The sequence below is a fragment of the Eptesicus fuscus genome, chromosome 8 (assembly GCF_027574615.1).
Source record: "Eptesicus fuscus isolate TK198812 chromosome 8, DD_ASM_mEF_20220401, whole genome shotgun sequence".
Taxonomy (NCBI): domain Eukaryota; kingdom Metazoa; phylum Chordata; class Mammalia; order Chiroptera; family Vespertilionidae; genus Eptesicus; species Eptesicus fuscus.
Window position 1 is genome coordinate 35,758,291 of NC_072480.1, and position 18,761 is coordinate 35,777,051.

Consider the following 18,761-nt stretch of genomic DNA (forward strand, 5'->3'; position numbering starts at 1 on the left):
GGGGCGTGCAGAAGGCAGCCAATCAATGATTCTCTTTCATCATTGATGTTTCTATCTCTCCCTCTCCCTCTCCCATCCTCTCTGAAATCAATAAAAATATTTTTTTAAATAAAGAAATAAAAAATCCATAAAAATTTATACCTTCTATATGCACTTGGCAGATTATATTGAATAGTTGACCATTTGAGAATTTGAAAGCTGTTTATTCAATACCATCTATCACAGTCATGCACATTGCCTTTACTCTAATTTTATATTTGAAAACAATAACTAAACATAATTTTTATGAGAACAAAGAAGTAAATAAAAATGTTATCTGAACAGTCAAAATACATTTCCCTATGTTCATAAAAATCACAGTGGTACATTACTCATGAAAATATCCCACAGGTTTTTTTTCTCATTACTACTCAGATTGTCTCTTTGGTTTAGCGACTTAAATTTGATTAGAAGCATTATATGTAGAAGGACTAGGTGTGAAGACACTAATACAAGTAAGGACAGATAGCATTCCTTACTCAATAGTAATGCTGGCATTTTTTAACTGTTGCTATCTGCTACACCTTATTCAGGATGCTTTCCTTATATTATTTGTAATAGTTCATTTATTTTGGTCATTTATATTAATATCTTAGAGAGACAGAGAGTGATAGAGCAAGAGAGAGGATGAGAGAGATATTGACAAAGAGAGAAAGGGAGAGAAGAAAGAGACGGAGACTGAGAGAGAGAAAAAAACCAGTCTCAACACCAATTTTCTTTATTTTGGAGTACATGTTCCTAGAGCTCTGCAAATAATAAAAATACCTTCATATTCCATACTTTTTGAACAATGAATGAACTAAAACACCTAAGTCCTTCTGATTGTGCTAACATCTTATAAAATAGATAGTCTATAAACCAATTTCCTTTCCCTCTCCCTTGTGCTACTTGTCACTTATGTCAAGATTTTACTGCACATGGAGTACTGGCATTTCTGCCTCAAAACACCCGAATGTCTTATTTTAAATCATAATCTTCTACTGCACGATAAGGAGAGATCACTGCGTGTTGCAGTTAGGTATAGGTATTTTTTAGCTAGCTCATAAGGAGTTTACAACAGAACCCAACATCCTCTTCCGAATTAGGGACCCTCTTTGACTTCATGTGAAAATGTATTTCCCTAATGAAAAGAGCCTTGGAAGAATATTCCAATGAGACACCACTCTTCCCAGGATAGGGTGGTACCTTTCCTAAGCCTTGGTTTGTTTTGTGAGGGCCCTCAAGTCTAGTTTTAGTCCCCAGATAGAGTTTCACAATTGTCATACTCTATTGAGTCTGACTGTTTCTTAAAAAACAAAATATAATGTACTCCCTTCCCTGACTAAAGCAACTTTTTTTTTTTTCATTCATGGAATAATTTAAAAGCTGGTCCAGTGTTATTTTATTCTAATGTGAAAGGGTTTGTCTTTTGAATGTGCAGGAATGATAAAACACCTGTTTATGGCAAAACACAAAAGCATGAAAAAAAATCAATGAACCAGTGCCTGCACTTTAGGAAGTTTATGGTTTAATTCTTTCCTTCCAAGAAGCATTTAAATCAAAATCGTTATTATGTTATTTTTAACTGTGCTATTGACTTGAAGAGATCAACTGGCAAATTTGTCTAATATACAGTAAATTTCTATTTGTTTGCAGATCTGACTGTAAGTTAGGTTATTTCTAATTACAAAGAAAGTGTTCTCTGGATAATTAGTAGGAATAAATCTGTAAAGGTTTGAAATTCAAGTGAAGATTAGGAGTCAGGAATCTTATAATAGTTTCAGTAATATGTAAATAAATTTGCAGCAGTTACACTTATTTGTAGATATTATGCAAATGTTATTTTTAGACTAAACCTGTAAAATTTTAAACAATAAGAGCTAAATCACACAATTTTTAGACACAAAGTGTGAGTGCCTATGCAGGTAAAGTGAGATGCAGAGCTACAAAATCATGCCGATGATTTAGGATACACTAGAAAAATCAATGCCTGCCTTTTCTCACCTACCCAGCAAGAATTGGAATTTAAGGAAAATAGGTCACATGTTTCTATTCTTGTATATTTGTTATGAAGACAGAATTGAAGCCAAGAGTTTGCTTACATAATTATGTGTTGGACTGAATTCTTACAGGAATCCTATCTAATAAAAGCGTAATATGCAAATTGACCGTACCTCCACTATACCCACCTGCCATGCCCACCAGCTACGCCCACCAGCCAATCAGGAGTGAATATGCAAATAAACCGAACCAAGATGGCTGCAGCCACTGAGAGCAGGAGGGAGGCTTGGGTTTCCCCTGGCAATGGAGGAAGCCAAGTTTTCCGCCTGCCCTTGCCGGCCCAGGCCTCCACTTCAGGCTACAAAGTTTCAATGATAGAAGATAAATAAATCCCAACAAAAATGATGGCAGCCATGGAGCGGGAGATAGCAGGAGGCTTGAGTTGCCCCCGGAGATGGAGAAAGCCAAGCTTTCTGCCTGCCCAGGCTGGCCCAGGCCTCCACTCCAGGCTACCAAGTTTCAATTATAGAAGATAAATAAATCCCAACAAAAATGACTGTGGCCACTGAGAGAGCAGGAGGCTTGGATCCACTCAAGGCTACAAAGTTTAAATTATAGAAGATAAATAAATCCCAGATACCAGGGCCTCCACTTGGTTTGACAGGGGGCGTGGCCAGCCTGCAAACCACCACTGGCTTCTTGCCCAGGCCAACCCATGCCCCAAGGGAACCCCCACCCTGATCTGGGACACCCTTCAGGGCAAACCAGCTGGCTCCCACCCATGCACCAGGCCTCTATCCATTCTAATAAAAGAATAATATGTAAATTGACTGTCACTCCAACACACAAGATGGCTTCCCCTATGTGGTCAAAGATGATTGCCCCATGTGGACACAAGATGGCCACCACAAGATGGCCAGCAGGGGAGGGCAGTTAGGAGGGACCAGGCCTGCAAGGGAGGGCAGCTGGGGGCAATCAAGCCTGCAGGGGAGGGCAGTTAGGGGTGACCAGGCCAGCAGAGGAGAGAAGTTGGGGGCAACTGGGCCTGCAGGGAAGGGAAGTTGGGGGGGGACCCAGGCCTGCAGGGGAGAGCTGTTGGGGGGGGACCAGGCCTGCAGGGGAGGGCAGTTAGGGGCAAACAGGCTGGCAGGGGAGCAGTTAGGAATCAATCAGGCTGGCAGGGGAGTGGTTAGGGTGTAATCAGGCTGGCAGGCAGAAGTGGTTAGGGGCAATCAGGAAGGTAGGCAGGTGAGCAGTTGGGAGCCAGCAGTCCTGGATTGTAAGAGGGATGTCCAACTGCTCGTTCAGGCTCGATCCTAGTAGGATCGGGCCTACATGGGCAGTCGGAGGTGGGATCGGGCCTAAATGGGCAGTCGGACATCCCTCGAGGGGTCCCAGATTAGAGAGGGTGCAGGCTGGGCTCAAATTTGTCAGCCTGCACAAATTTCGTGCACCAGGCTCTAGTCTACACTAATAAAAGAGAAACATGCAAATTGACCATCACTCCGCTACACCCACCAGCCAATCAGGAGGGAATATGCAAATTAGAAGGACAAAGATGGTGGCCACCCAGCTGCTCTAGGCCTGGAGCAATCATTAAAAGCCATCATTTCACAATGGAGCAATGCATTTATCCTGTTGAATATAAGCACAAACGGAACTTGTATTGTTGAAGTGTGATTATTTTCTAATATGGAAATACTATACTAAAAATGGATGCCTTTTCAAAGAAATAATATCTCTACATGACAAAATGCAACAGGACTAACTCTAAGGTGGACTAATCATGCTCTGAATTTTAATTGTTATTAAATATATGCAATAGGTAGATTTCTTCATTATACTTAAATTTTACACGAATTTTATATTGAATATTAGTTCAACACCATATTTTTAGGAAAGAGCTGCCAGTTTTACAAAAAAAAAGTAAAATACAGGTTGGCTGCTTAAATTTGAATTTCAGACACATAGTGAATATTTCTTTGGTCTACGTGTGTCCCAAATGTCACTTGGGGAGGATAGAATTTGCCTTCATGTATTTTATCTGGCAACCTTACTTTAAAGTTATTAAAATTTGGCATCCATGTATATGTTAATCACACTAATCTAAATAATTTTCAATCATCTGTCAGAAATGTCTGTCAATATAGCATTAGGGTAAATTTAGGACATTTTAGACAAACAGCTATGATTTCTTCAAATATTTTAAATTGTTTTAAAAATCTAGATTATTTATTTATTTTCATATATCTAGATAAAATAAAGGATATTAGTGTGATTTTATGATTTATGTCCTTTAGAATTTGTAATTTATTTCCATGTTTTCCTTGTGATATGGCTTTGAAAAAAAGAAATCTTTAATTTTATGCTTCTCAGAGTTACTGAAATCAGTAAGTTCCTTATTTTTAGATATGGCTACTGATTTGCTTATCTATTTATCAATCACTTTTAATACTATCAAATTATTATTAAGAAAAACATACAAATAATTATTTTTCTCCTCTACATCAGACTACCCATTATAGGGTGAAATAATGCTATTCTGCTTTATGGACCCTTAGAAAAATGAATCACATGACAGCATGCAGCTATGGAAAAGTGATTCCATGCAGCACACCAATATAGGCTGATATTACCCTAACTGTACACTAGGAGGCGCATTGTTCCTACAGATACTTCTACTGTAATAGTAAACACTATTCATGACCTCTTAAGTTCAATTGCAAGAGACTATTACTAACAACTTTAAATATTTACCACAAACAAGTAGTCAAAGAAAATTATTTTGGAGATTAAAGTCATACTTGAAATTTATTATATTTAAAACTTTCCAGCAGAAAGTGTCCCTGTCTGTTTTACAGCCATTTTTAACTACTTTAAGTAATAATATATAAAATCATCTCATTGTAAGTCTCTCAAAAATAAAATAATACAACATAAAGTGCTTTGTTATTAATTAATATGATAAGTACTTTAAAATCAAAAAGTAAACAAAATTTATTTAAAGTAAAACCATAAAATACTGGAAAATAAATATGCTTTATTATTTATTTTTTCTTCGTTTTTAACAAATTGGGACGTTTTGAAACCACCCATCAAATATGATAACTATAAAAAACTAGTCACAAAAAGAATTTAAACTAAAAAGCTTTTAGAATTTGAAACTAAGATCTTGTTAGAATTTTCTTTCTTTATATCTATAACAATTATTTTACATTTCAAAATTTACTATAATTTTTTAAAAAACTCAATTGGAAATATTTTACAAGATAATTGATATATGATTTGCTTTTACTGCACCTTTTCACTATCTATTTATAATAATAATATTTTTTTAAATGACATCTAAACTGAGTCTGCATTCTGTGTCCACAGCCCTGGGGCCCCAAGGTCAGTGAGTCAGGTCAAAAGTTATTTTGAATCCATAGTCTGTGTTCTGAATCACAATTCCACATTGTCTTTACCCTTAAATATGTACACAATTTATAACTCCTCGGAGCTTTCAAATCTCTGCAACTCTCCCTTAATTTGAAGTCTCTGCTTTTGTTCTATGCTACCCTCATCTTTCCCTGCCCTTGGACTCCTTGTCTCTCTTCATAATTATCACATTTACTCCCGGAATTTCCATCACCTTCTATGTTGTCTTTATCCAAATTCCAATTCAGAATTACATTTTCAGTTCCAAGATAACCTTGTATAGCAGCTCAAACTTCAAAAAAAAAATTAATTTCAACTTTTTCTTCTTATATTCTCTTATTTACTTTATTTAAATGTGTGCTTTTCCAGTAAGGTTCACAAACTAAAATCTTGGAAATATTATCAAGTCTTTCTTTTCCCTTGTCTGCTATATTAGAATTTATTCTATCCTCCCCAGAATTCAGAATCTGGTTTCAACTTACCTCACAAAACCTTTTCATTTATTGCCAGATACTTGCACAGTTTAATATCAACCATTTTTTTTTTGTATCTAGTTTTTTTAGGCATTGGGCTAGATAATTGCTTATATCAAGTAACTGCAGTTTTTAAACAATAGTCTCATAGATATTAATAACCCCATTTTGGAGGTTAGGAACCTGAGACCAAATGGTGAGCTAAATATACCTGCATGTGCTACAAAGATATTGAACTATTAACTGCTGCCTAACTGACCATGATCTTTTATAGCACCAAGAGGCAAACACACACACACACACACACACACACACACACACACACACACACACACTACTTAAACAGTTTCTACCCATGTAATGTAATTTGTTTAAAGTATCACTTTATAGAATCTTTATTGACTAATCAAAACATTCTATTCTAACAACCACTTTTTCATACACTTATCATTAGCATTTATTCTAGACTAGAGGCCCGGTGCATGAAAATTCATGCACTGGAGGAGGGGGGTCCCTCAGCCTGGGCTGCCCCCTCTCACAGTCCGGGAGTCCTCAGGGGCGGGAGGCGACCCGGTGATCAGGGGAAGGTGATGCCCCATCACAACCTCTACTGCTACCACTGCCGGCAGCACAAGCCTCAGCCGGCCCGAGTTACCTGAGCCTCGGGCGGCCCTGGGCAGCTGAGCAGCCGCCATCCGAGGCTTGTCTGCACCTTGGACTGGCCCTGGGCAGCTGGGCAGCCACCATCTGAGACTTGCCTGTGCCTCGGGCTGGCCCTGGGCGGCTGGGGGGCTGAAGGGACTGGGGGACTCTGGCAGGGCTGAGGGGACTGGGTACCACCATCTTGTGGCTATGGGTGCTGCCATCTTTGTGAAGGAGTGATGATTAACTTGCATATTACCCTTTTATTAGATAGGATTGTTTTAAAGTGCTAAGATTGTGGTAATTAGCAATAGAAGATAGATAGATAAAGATATGGGTAGATGTATGTTTGATTTATAATCTAGGTGTTTTCAATTTAGAAAATGTATTGTCCTCTCTAATTTCAAGATAAAAATAGTTAAAAATTATAAGTTTTAGGCAAGCTTTGGAAAAGTATTTTTGATAAAGCAAACAATGTCTCATCAGATAAGAAGGTAATCAAATGTGTGTTTTTTTTTAGTGGTTTTTTTTAAATATATATTTTATTGATTTTTTTACAGAGAGGAAGAGAGAGGGATAGAGAGCTAGAAACATCGATGAGAGAGAAACATCGACCAGCTGCCTCCTGCACATCCCCCCACTGGGGATGTGCCCACAACTAAGGTACATGCCCCTGACCGGAATCGAACCTGGGACCCTTGAGTCCACAGGCCGAAGCTCTATCCACTGAGCTAAACTGGTCTCGGCTCAAGTGGTTTTTTTAATTGCTGAGTTTTGAAACTTTTATTTTTCCTTTAACTGCTAACTCAGGGGACACTACTGATTACAAAATTCCCAGTGAAGCCCTGGCTGGCATGGCTCAATTTTTTGGGCACCTTCCTGTGCACCTAAGGGTTGCTGATTTGATCCCAGGTCAGGGCACATGACTGAGTTTTGGGCTTGATCCCTGGTAGGTGGTATGCTGGAAGCAGCCAATCTATGTTTCGCTTTCACATCAATGTTGATCTCTCTCTCCCTCTCCCTTTCTATCTCTCTAAAAATCAATAAAAATTTGGTAAAAATTCCCAGTGAACACAACAGATGACCATAGGAAACTTCTGAACAATTTTATTTCAATTTACATAATTAGCTCAACCCAGGATACTTATAAAAATTATAAATGTGGTTCACAAAAAGTATTTAATACAATAGTGTGCCCTCAAAATCAAATTCATGTTTAGTTCCCACTGTATATTATGGTTAATGTTGTTGTTGTTTTCCTCTGCAGGTTAAGATTAGCACAATTTCTTAAGATTGAAGTTTGATAGAGTAATTTTTTTTTTTTTTCTGGAGACCTCTAAATTTCATTAACTTTATATTTTCATCCAAAATTACAACCTATCTCTCATGCCCAAATATTTCAAATTCTCAGTTTTTCTCAGCATATATCTTATATCTTTAGGACTGTCAGAAATAATTTTTCATGTATTTTTTTAAATATAAAATATTAATGTGTCTTTTTTTCAGCTGTGTCAAGGGTGTTACCTCATTACAAAATAAAAGTATAATTTTAAATACATTATTAAGAATTGGAATATACAGATAATTTAAAAGAAATCAATACTCCAACCTGAAGATAACCACAGATAACATAATGCATTTCTTTCTAGTTTTTGTTCATTTGTCATTATTTTGATAAAACAATTTCAATTTCTTTGACTATCTTTCCTGGTGTTTGTGAAATATTGATTTATTCATTTAGTCAACAAATGCACATTTCTGGCCTATCACATGTCAGGTACTCCCATGCATAGAGAATAGAAAGTAAGCAAATAGTCCTCAGATTAATGAGAGAGACAACTATTGATCAGATAATCATAATGATTTTCTTTGAGGAAAAGGTATAAGGGACATGATAAGGACAATTGTTCCATTGAAAAGAGCACTAAATAAGAGTCAGCAAGTATGAGCTTTATTCTTGATGCAGAAACTATATAACTAACTATATGCAAAGCTCTTCCATTTGTATGCTTCTGTATAAAATAATTCTACTAATCCAATACCATTTTAATTAATCCAATACCAGAAAAAAAAAAAAAACACAGAACTAGTTCTCTAACAAGTTAATATTACTAACAAATGTGCAACCAAATCATCTTTTTAATATTCAATTGCTCACATTTCCTCTTAAAAGTAAGATTAGTACCACAGAATTTAAAAATCAATGACAGGGATGATGGCATTGAGTTATAACATGTGTACATTGAAGGTAGTTTCTCTGAACAGTCAAAGCAAAACATTCTGCCTCAGATAGTTGTTAAGTAGTTTGAGATAAAAACATTTTCTGGAATTCAGTTTCCTTATAACACTAACTTACAATATTGGTGTGAGATCATGAACAATATATCTAAACACTGAGTAGCCTTCCTGACCCATAAGTAGACCTCAAATATTACTCATAAATATCCTCAGTTTTCAAAACAATCCTTAGTGAGAACTTTACCAAGTGATTCATACACAGTCCAGGTAGAATCAGAAGCAAATGGCAGACAAGGCTTTTAAAAAAGGAAATACAATCTGAAATTTTACACATGATTAAACAGGAGAAAATACTTTAAAATAAACGTTTAAAAGAAATACCAGGTATAAAAATGACCCTATTCATGATTCTCAATAGGACAAGATTAAGACTTAATCCTGAATTAGTGGTAATAAGCTGTTCCTGATCTGATGTTTTTGTTTGCTTTCCACTTAGTAAAATTCTTTCATAAGTCTAGTTATATTTGTTAAAAATAAAAACTATCAATTGAAAATCCCTTACTATTTTCTCAAAATTAATGGTTTCATTGAATTTTTCATGTAGTACATGATCATGTTAGTGAGTTCATTTCTTAAGGAAATATGATTTACCTTGATAATTATTTTTTAGAATCATCAGATTTGAAAAAATAAAAATCATGCAGATGCAATACCTAATAACTCTACAGCTATATCTAATATAGATATGTCATTAATACATATATATTATGATTGCTATACAATTATGGCTCTGCAAGAATTATCAGATCACAGGCAGAAAGCTCCATTGAAGACAAAGGAAACAGTTTAAATCTAAATAGCAAGACCATTACTGTTGAAGATCATTGCTTCAATTATACCACACCTCACTTCACAAGTTTCTCAGACTTAATTTTAAAATGTGAATGAAGAATTTTAAGGTAATATATCATAATAATATCTTAATATGAATTACCATTTAGTTATGAATCTTTTCATATATCTAGGCTATGCTAATGAATTCTGTTCTAGACATTTACAAAAGAGGTTAAAATTTTAAGTCCCATTAAATGTCAAAAGTCTGTTAGTCTCCAGGGGCCCTTAGGGCTCCTCCTTCCTCTTTCTCCACTAAGGAGTACTCTTCTGGTTTAACACATTTTATTGACCAGGATTCTCCTGGGTGAAGCCACCGTGTGGAGATGAATTTTGGGGTGTGCAAGTGTGTTTCATCCCTTGGGTCTCTTTTTCCATGTGACTAGATTGGTAAGAACTCTGGAGAATTACTGAAGCAGACTTTATTTTATTTTATTTTTTCAGCTTTAGAATCTCTTCTATCTTCTCTCATTTGGAAGCTTGCTCAGTGTTATTGCCCACGTCTAAGTCACTGGGTGAGTAGCTATACATATTGGCTAAAATTGTAGCTTAGGGCAGTTTAAGTTAATCAGGCTTAAGTTTAAAATGGTGTCTTTCTATCTTTGTTTTGGCTGATGCCCAAATATAAGAGGAGCCAACTACTCCCCATGCAGAAGAGGTAGTCAAAAACAAGTTTTGAGACCCTTAGCTTAATGGCAATAAGAGATATCTTAAAATTGGGCAGGGAGAAGTTGGAGACTAGAAAATCGGTTCAGAAAGAGCTTTCCTACCAATCTGACCTCTTCACACAAGCCCAGAAAAGGTTAATTCAATGAACCACTTAGATTTAATGGTTCTTAGACTAATCAAAACCAAGAAATCTAAGGGGAATAGTTGGCCAGCTCTCTCAAATGCTGTGTGATCAAAAGTTACCTCTGAGTATGGCCTGTTATTTCTGGAAATGTGCAGTCAAAAGATGCATTTATGTTTTTGTTATGAGACCATGACATAGAATGTAAAAGACTGAGAACCAGAGCTGGTATGAAATTTACTTAAATCTTCCTAAAAGATTGGCTAGAGAGAAACTTCAAGAAAAAAAAAAAAAAAAGATGCACATGTAACTCCACACACCAATGAGAAGAAAAAGGAATATTAGAGAAACTTGCGGCTGTGGGGCAGAACTTGGAAAGGGGTATATGTACAAAAGATCCTCCACCACCATCCTGGAAATGGTCCGTTTAAAAAATCGTACAACTCAGAGAACACTATTACCCTATTGCTGGATTACTGTGACAGGACTACTTAAGAAAGGACTTGGTGGTTTTTACCTCCTCTCAGTATTTCTACAGCAATCACAGAATTAATAATTATTAAATTGTACTTTTAATCCTATCTAATAAAGGAGAAACATGCAAATTGACCATACCTCTGCTACACCACAAGCCATGCCCACCAGCCAATCAGGAGTGAGTATGCAAATTAACCCAACAAATATGGTGGCGGCCACAGAGCTGGAGAGAACAGGAGGCTTGGGTTGTCCCCAGCGATGGAGGAAGCCAAGCTTTCTGACTACCCTGGCTGGCCCTGGTCTCCACTCAAGGCTACAAAGTTTCAATTATAGAAGATAAATAAATCCCAGATACCAGGGCCTCCACTTGGGTCGCTAGGGGGCATGGCCAGCCTGCAAACCACAAAAAGCCCCTCACCCAGGCCACCCCATGCCCCAAGGGAACCCCCACCCTGATTTGGGACACCCTTTAGGGCAAACCAGCCAGCCGCATCCATGCACCAGGCCTCTATCCTATCTAATAAAAGAATAATATGCAAATTGACCATCAGTCCAACACACAACATGGCTTCCCCTATGTGGTCAAAGATGATTGCCCCATGTGGACACAAGATGGCCACCACAAGATGGCCAGCAGAGGAGGGCAGTTGGGAGGGACCAGGCCTGCAAGGGAGGGCAGTTGTGGGTGATCAGGCCAGGAGGGGAGGGCAGTTGGGGGGACCAGGCCTGCAAGGGAGGGCATTTGGGGGCAATCAAGCCTGCAGGGGGGGGCAGTTAGGGGTGACCAGGCTGGCAGAGGAGGGAAGTTGGGGGCGACTGGGCCTGCAGGGAATGGCAGTTGTGGGGGAACCCAGGCCTGCAGGGGAGAGCAGTTAGGGGTGACCATTCCTGCAGGGGAGGGTAGTTAGGGGTGACCAGGCCTTCAGGGGAGGGCAGTTAGGGGAGACCAGGCTGGCAGAGGAGGGCAGTTAGGAGCAATCAGGCTGGCAAGGGAGCAGTTAGGCATCAATCAGGCTGGCAGGGGAGTGGTTAGGGGAGTGATCAGGCTGGCAGGCAGAAACGGTTAGGGGCAATCAGGCAGGCAGGTGAGCAGTTGGGAGCCAGCAGTCCTGGATTGTGAGAGGGTTCCCAGATTGGAGAGGGTGCAGGCTGGGCTGAGGGATACCCCCTCCCTGTGCACGAATTTTGTGCACCAGGCCTCTAGTTTTTAAATAAAAGTAAACAAGTCAGTGATTTTTTTTATAATAACATGACTTAAAATTATATAACACTTATCCACAATCTCCCCCAAAGGCCACCGTGGAGCCCTCACAGGGCTCACTTTGCATGGGGCAATGATCTCACAGATGGGTGTGGGTCTGTGGAGAATAAAAGTTCTGCCAGGTACATTCTATTCATTCATTCCACTAGTTCATTGTACTGGTTAAAAACCAATCATCAAAACTCAAACAGGAAAAAGTAAACCCCCCAAATCATTATCACTACCCTTCATGCTTGTTTTAAATCACTATTATATATTTTTTGTAAGTCTTTATTGGAAAACAGGATTCCACAGGACCATTTTTCTTCTTATTCTTTATTGACTAGGTTCTACTTAATTGTATTTTATCATTAAAATGTTAAACACTGCATTTAACATTTTTGACATCAAAATCTCTGTCAACCAATGACTTTTGAAATTATAGTTTATTTATTTATGTTTTCTTTTTCAATGGTTTATAAAATAAAAGTGACACATACAATTTAACAGGTAATTGTAGTGGAAGCCCTGACATGGTTTGTTTTGTTTTGTTTTGTTTTGTTTTCTGTAATAAGAGTGCCCAGCTTAATTAAGCTTTGATTGCTGAGGCATCTACTTCAAAGATGTCTGTCTCCAATAAACACATTGCCAGCCACATGACCAAAAAAGAAGAAGCCCTCTCCCCCGCTTTCCCCACTCCCAACAACAACCTACGCTCCTTTGTTTTCAAGTCCTGGTTGATTTCAATCGCTGACCATTTGGGCTACTTGCTCCTTTACCCTTCCCCTAGGGCCCTACCTTCCACCCCAATAAAAGCACCACCCAGGACCATCTGCTCACTCTCTCCTCGCCACAACCTCTCCTTGTGTAGCCCCAGGGGTGCTGGTCTCATGAGTAATAAACCTGTATTTTTACGAAGTTTCCTGATGGTTATTGCTGAAGGGCTTCTTGCAATCATAATAAGAACCACCCTGCTGGTGCAGCCACACCATTAGTTATTGATAGGCTAAGAGCAATACACAACACCAATATATATCAAGCACATTAGACTTGATATACTTCAAAAAAGGCAACAACAACAATTAAACCAGAAAAAAAGAAAGAAAGAAAAAAAAGCAACCAGATGTTCATTTATTTGCTCCCCAGAATGACTGCTGAAAGCTCACGTGCACCATCGGAAATCAGAGCAATGCCAAGCGGAGGAAGTTTGGAAGAGACTCACCAGAGTTGGGGTCAGAGTTGCCATCCGCTTCGGTCCTCTTGTCCGGAGAGGCCTGGTCGTAGAATTCGTCCTGTGGCTGAACCAGAGGAAGAGGGTGTGAGATCAGGGTTCCACTACCCACCGGCTCGTGGTCTCCTAGACCACTGTCACTGCAGCTTTCCTGGGAGCCATCGGGCAGGTGAAAGGTAACGCGGCGCTGCGACTACAAAGAAGACCACAGGACATGCGATTAACACTCCTCCCAAAAGACATGCGCAGCGGAACACACATCAAAACAGCTTTCATTTAACAATGCAGTGTAACAGCAAAATAAACTCACATAAGTAAATAAAGCTAGGCATACACATGTATTAGTTGCCATTTACTATGTGATGCCCAGCTTAAATACGAGGGAGAGTTTTTATCCTGTATAAGTTAAGAAAAAAACTAAGGGTACACTGTTGAAAATGTAGCAAGAATGGCAAAAAAGAATATCTATACTAGTTAGCAAAGTTATAGGGCCTTTTTAAAGAAGGAGGAATGTGCAAACATATAATGTGGCATTTCATTTCTTTTGAATGAACGCAAATTTTGTTCACTTAATTATTTTTAGGTAGTTTTTGCAATGAAATCACGATCGCCCACTGGCCTAGATATTACTACCAGTCATTTCAGTCATCTGTTCTAGAATGCCCCAGTGGAAAGAAGTTTGGAATATTATTTTGGCATCTATTTGCACAATGCGACTATCAGAAGTGACCTAAAATATGTATATGGGTACTTCAACACGTTAGTGTTTTAATTAAATAAAATTGTGCATTTCAGCACATATTGCTGCTCATTTCTCTTGGTAAATATTATTTTAGCTGCCTGGCCAGTGTGGCTCGGTAGTTGAGTGTCAACCCATGAACTAGGAGGTCACGGTTGGATTCCTAGTCAGGGCACATCCCCAGCTTGTGGGCTCAATCCCCATTATGGTGCATGCAGGAGGCAGCTCATCAATGATTCTCTCTCATCATTGATGTTTCTATCCCTCTTTTCCTCTCCCTTCCTCTCTCTGAAATCAAAAATATTCTTTTAGCTGATATAACCCATGAGAAAAGAGAATATTTAAAGCTGAGTGGAATAAAGATGTATGACTTAAATATAATTATATGAATGGTAGTAAATGTGTTCTATCTGTTTGATTGCACCTAATTTTAATTCTGCTTTAATAGCCCAAAGGTCTTTCTTTCTTTTTTTTTAAAATATATTTTATTGATTTTTTTACAGAGAGGAAGAGAGAGGGATAGAGAGTCAGAAACATCGATGATAGAGAAACATCGATCAGCTGCCTCCTGCACACCCCCTACTGGGGATGTGCCCGCAACCAAGGTAAATGCCCTTGACCGGAATCGAACCTAGGACCTTTCAGTCCCCAGGCCGACGCTCTACCCACTGAGCCAAACCGGTTTCGGCCCAAAGATCTTTCAATATCATGTCACATGTGACCACTTTTAGTCAGATTTAATAAAATTATGAATATATAAAATATATAACATATAATAAATATATAATGTATAATGCAATCATTTTACAATACCTAAAATTTCTGTTTTTCAAGAGACAATTTATAGATTGTATCAATTTTTTAAAATGCAGTTAGAAACAAAATGTTATAAACAGATAGATTGCTACTCTGTAAATTCATCTTTATAGACTGACAATCGAACATTGCCATTTTCCTGAGAGTCACTGGTTCAAATCCAGCTCAATCATAACGGAACAGAGCTGATACCACTTTACTGCTGTTCAATGACCTGTGTAAAATGATTTGATAGTTCATTACATTTTTAATAAACTGATGCCACATCACATAAACTATAATCATAAAAGGGAGTAACTGAGTCTATTGTATCACATTTCACCTTCATGCACAACTCTCAGTGCTATCATTCCCCTTTCAAAAGGTTTTGAAATGTGGCTAGGTAAGAGTTATACAAGCCCAACTTGAATATTGATATCTGAAATATATTTCTTTTTTATAAGAAAGGCTGCACTACCATTTATCTATTATAATATTTTGTCTCTCATGTGAAATTAACCCTTTAGGGAATATCAACAATACAAGTATTCTTTGTTTCTGTTTCAATACACTCTTAATTCATCAGCATCTTTTTGTCATAAACACAGCATTAAGAACAATGACCAGGCTGCTCTTTATACATGACTAGCAAACATAGCTTTTAAAGTGACTGCCCTAATATGAAGTCCACAATTTTGGTGATTAAAATATCTTTGGTGTTAACTCTGGAGGAATACCTCTTAGTTTTCAATCAGGTGAGTGGAAAAGAAGTCAAACAAAAGAGAAAGGCAATGGGACAGATGATTCTACAATCTCAATAAAGCATTTCCAGAAGCCTCCCAAGCTATGAAAAATTATGTTTCATGACAGCAGGAAAAGGGGAAATTGGTAACTGTGATGTTCTTCTAAACATGACTATTGTTGCTTGAAATACAATATTTTTTCCTTTTAAAATAATGCCCACATCTACAACACCAGTTAGCCTGAATCTGGCAGTCCTTACGTTATTTAAACTCTTACTTGAGCATCTACTAAACGCTTAGTCCTGTGATTACACTAAGAATAGAAAGTCAAATATTTTAAATATAACTTTTTAAAGTATAACAACAGATTTCATCTCACATATACTCCACTATATTTCTTTACCACTTTATTAGTATGAGTTAATTATAATTTCAGTATAATTTATTTAATTGAGATACTATAAATTAGACTGACACAATGCTTATACCACTGTAGCTTATGAAAACACTTCCTAATTAATTTGACTTCCTAATGAATTTAAAGATGTTTAAATCTTAATTGGAAAACTTGTGCACAATTTATCAGTCTAATGGGGGTGATGATACATATGGACTAAGAATTGAAGCACACCTATCCTGGTACTAAGAAAACTCAGCAAGCAGAGCAATCTTTAGTTTTTATCATCATAATGATTGATGCACGTAGACAAATGGCCAACATATCAAGGGAGATGTAAGGAGAAGATTTGAATAAATTGAAATGCAGAAGAATGAGGATCCATGGAGCGTTAAGAAACAGGAGTTGCGGGTGTCACCAAGGACTCAACAGTACTTAATTCAGGTTTTGCCAAATAAGACGAGGTGAAGAGCCAGAACCCAACCTCCTGGATGGCAGTGCTTGCTCTGCAGAGACTGGCGTGGGGCAAGGTACTTTATATCTTTGAACAAGTTCCCAGCTTTGTGAAATGGCCCAGTAGTCCCTTTGCCAGAGGAGTACTGTAAGGCTCAAATGAAATAAGAAGTGTTTCTTGTATATAATACTTGACACATAGTAGATACTCAATAAAAGGCAGCTATAATTATTGAAATGTATAGCAACATGTTATCTTTTAACCTCTGTTTCTATCAATATCTAGCTAGTTTTAAAGATGTGATTCCTTCACCCTAGAAAAGGAAGTGATTTGTTCTTTCAGAAAGGAAGTGGCTGAAACCCAGAATGAAGGTGTGCCTTGCCCTGTGCCCCTAGCTCATGTCAGCTCAGGGCTTCTGAGGGGCAGCTGCTCTGGGGAAGGAGGGATGAGGAAGACCAGCAGCCTAGAATACATGGTTTTTCCTCCAAGAAAGTGAAGGTTTCCTCATTTATTCTTTCAAGAAACCTACATTTGTTTGTATATTTGAAGAGACAAAGAGGAAGACATTTTTTACTTACTGCCTCTGGGAATTTTGCTTTTGGGTAATCCCTATGGAAATAGGCACAATTTGGGTTATAAATATAGTCAAACCCTGCCTGACTGAATTGGGACAACACAGGTTATGAGACTGTTTCAGATTTTCCACTTAGCTTTTGTTTTTCTAAATCTATTTCTTACTCATCCCGCTTTCTCCCATGGGAAACTGTTATTATTATTAATAAATTATTATTACTGGCTATGTCTGGTTAATGGTTTGAGTATTACCTTTGTTTATCTGATTTATCTCTGACAGGTTAGCTCCAAGTCCCTGGTTGCCCCAAGAAAGAATAAGATGGGAATAAGTAACTACTAGTAAGACTGTTTCATGTTATGTTCTCAGAGGGCTGCCAATATGAATTCTGACCAAGAAAACCCTTCATGAGAGACTCCTTACTCTACACAAGCTTAAGAGACTAAGGATACAAATATACGTAAGTCCCGGATCCTGCAAGTCAAAAGGTTCCACACTGGTTTGATTCAAGAAACATCACCAAGTACCTTCACAATATTTTTTCTTGCAGGTTAGTAGAAAGGAAAGAGAGGGGAAACTGAAGAGGCCTCCAGAAGATATATATGTTCCTGCATTGGGCATTATTCTTCAAGAAGAACTGAAAGAATGAGTCCCCTAAGATACCCCAATCATTCCTTGAATACTTGTGTGTTTCTTATTGCTATAGCGTATTGTTCACCAATGAATGACTCACACTCAAGCTCACAATTCCAATCCCATTAATCTAGAGGGATTCACATGTGCTAAGATTTGGAGGTAAACTTCATTCTGTATTTGAATAAAATAGCAAAATATAGGAAGAAGTGTTTAATAAGTGATTAATTAATAAATTATGTAATACTAGAGGCCCGGTGCACAGATTCATGCACTGGTGGGGTCCCTCGGCCTGGCCTGCGGGGATTGGGCTGAAATCGGCTCTCCAACATCCCCTGATGGGTCCCGGATTGCAAGAGGGCGGTTCTCAGGTGACACACCCTGGAATAAAGCTCCTTCCTTTCTGGTTCTGGGTGTGTTACCTGTGAGCCACAGCTGCCAAGTAACCGCAGCTCAGCAACTCCTGCATTGAGCATCTGCCCCCTGGTGGTCATTGCACATCATAGCTACCAGTCGGCCAGTCGAATGATCTGATGGTTGCTTAGGCTTTTATATATATAGACTAGAGGCCTGGTGCATGAAATTCGTGCACAGGGGGGGGTGGGGGTGTCCCACAGCCCAGCCTGCACCCTCTCCAATCTGGGACCCAGTGAGATCGGGCCTATACGGGCAGTCAGACATCCCTCTCACAATCCAGGACTGCTGGCTCCCAACCACTCGCCTGCCTGCCTTCCCGATTGCCCCTAACTGCTTCTGCCTGCCAGCGTGATCACCCCCTAACCACTCCCCTGCCAGCCTGATTGATGCCTAACTGCTCCCCTGCTGGCCCAATTGCCCCTAAATGCCCTCCCCTACCAGCCTGGTCACCCCTAACTGCCCTCCCCTGCTGGCCTGGTCGCCTCCAACTGCCCTCCACTGCTGGCCTGGTCACCCCTAACTTATATCCCTTGTCAGCCTGATTGCCCCCAACTGCACTCTCCTGCAGGCCTGGTTCCCCCCCCCGCCTCTAAC

The 18,761-nt window shown here is 38.7% G+C and overlaps 1 protein-coding gene across 1 annotated transcript in view; it reads right to left on the reverse strand.

The window, feature by feature from the left end:
• The window catches only part of LOC129147080 (protocadherin-9-like), a 528,066-nt gene that overhangs the window by 312,421 nt on the left and 196,884 nt on the right, over window positions 1–18,761 (reverse strand). The window contains exon 3 of the mRNA XM_054720289.1: window positions 13,410–13,485. Within this exon, the coding sequence (XP_054576264.1) occupies window positions 13,410–13,485 (76 nt within the window). The remainder of the gene's footprint in view (window positions 1–13,409; window positions 13,486–18,761) is intronic.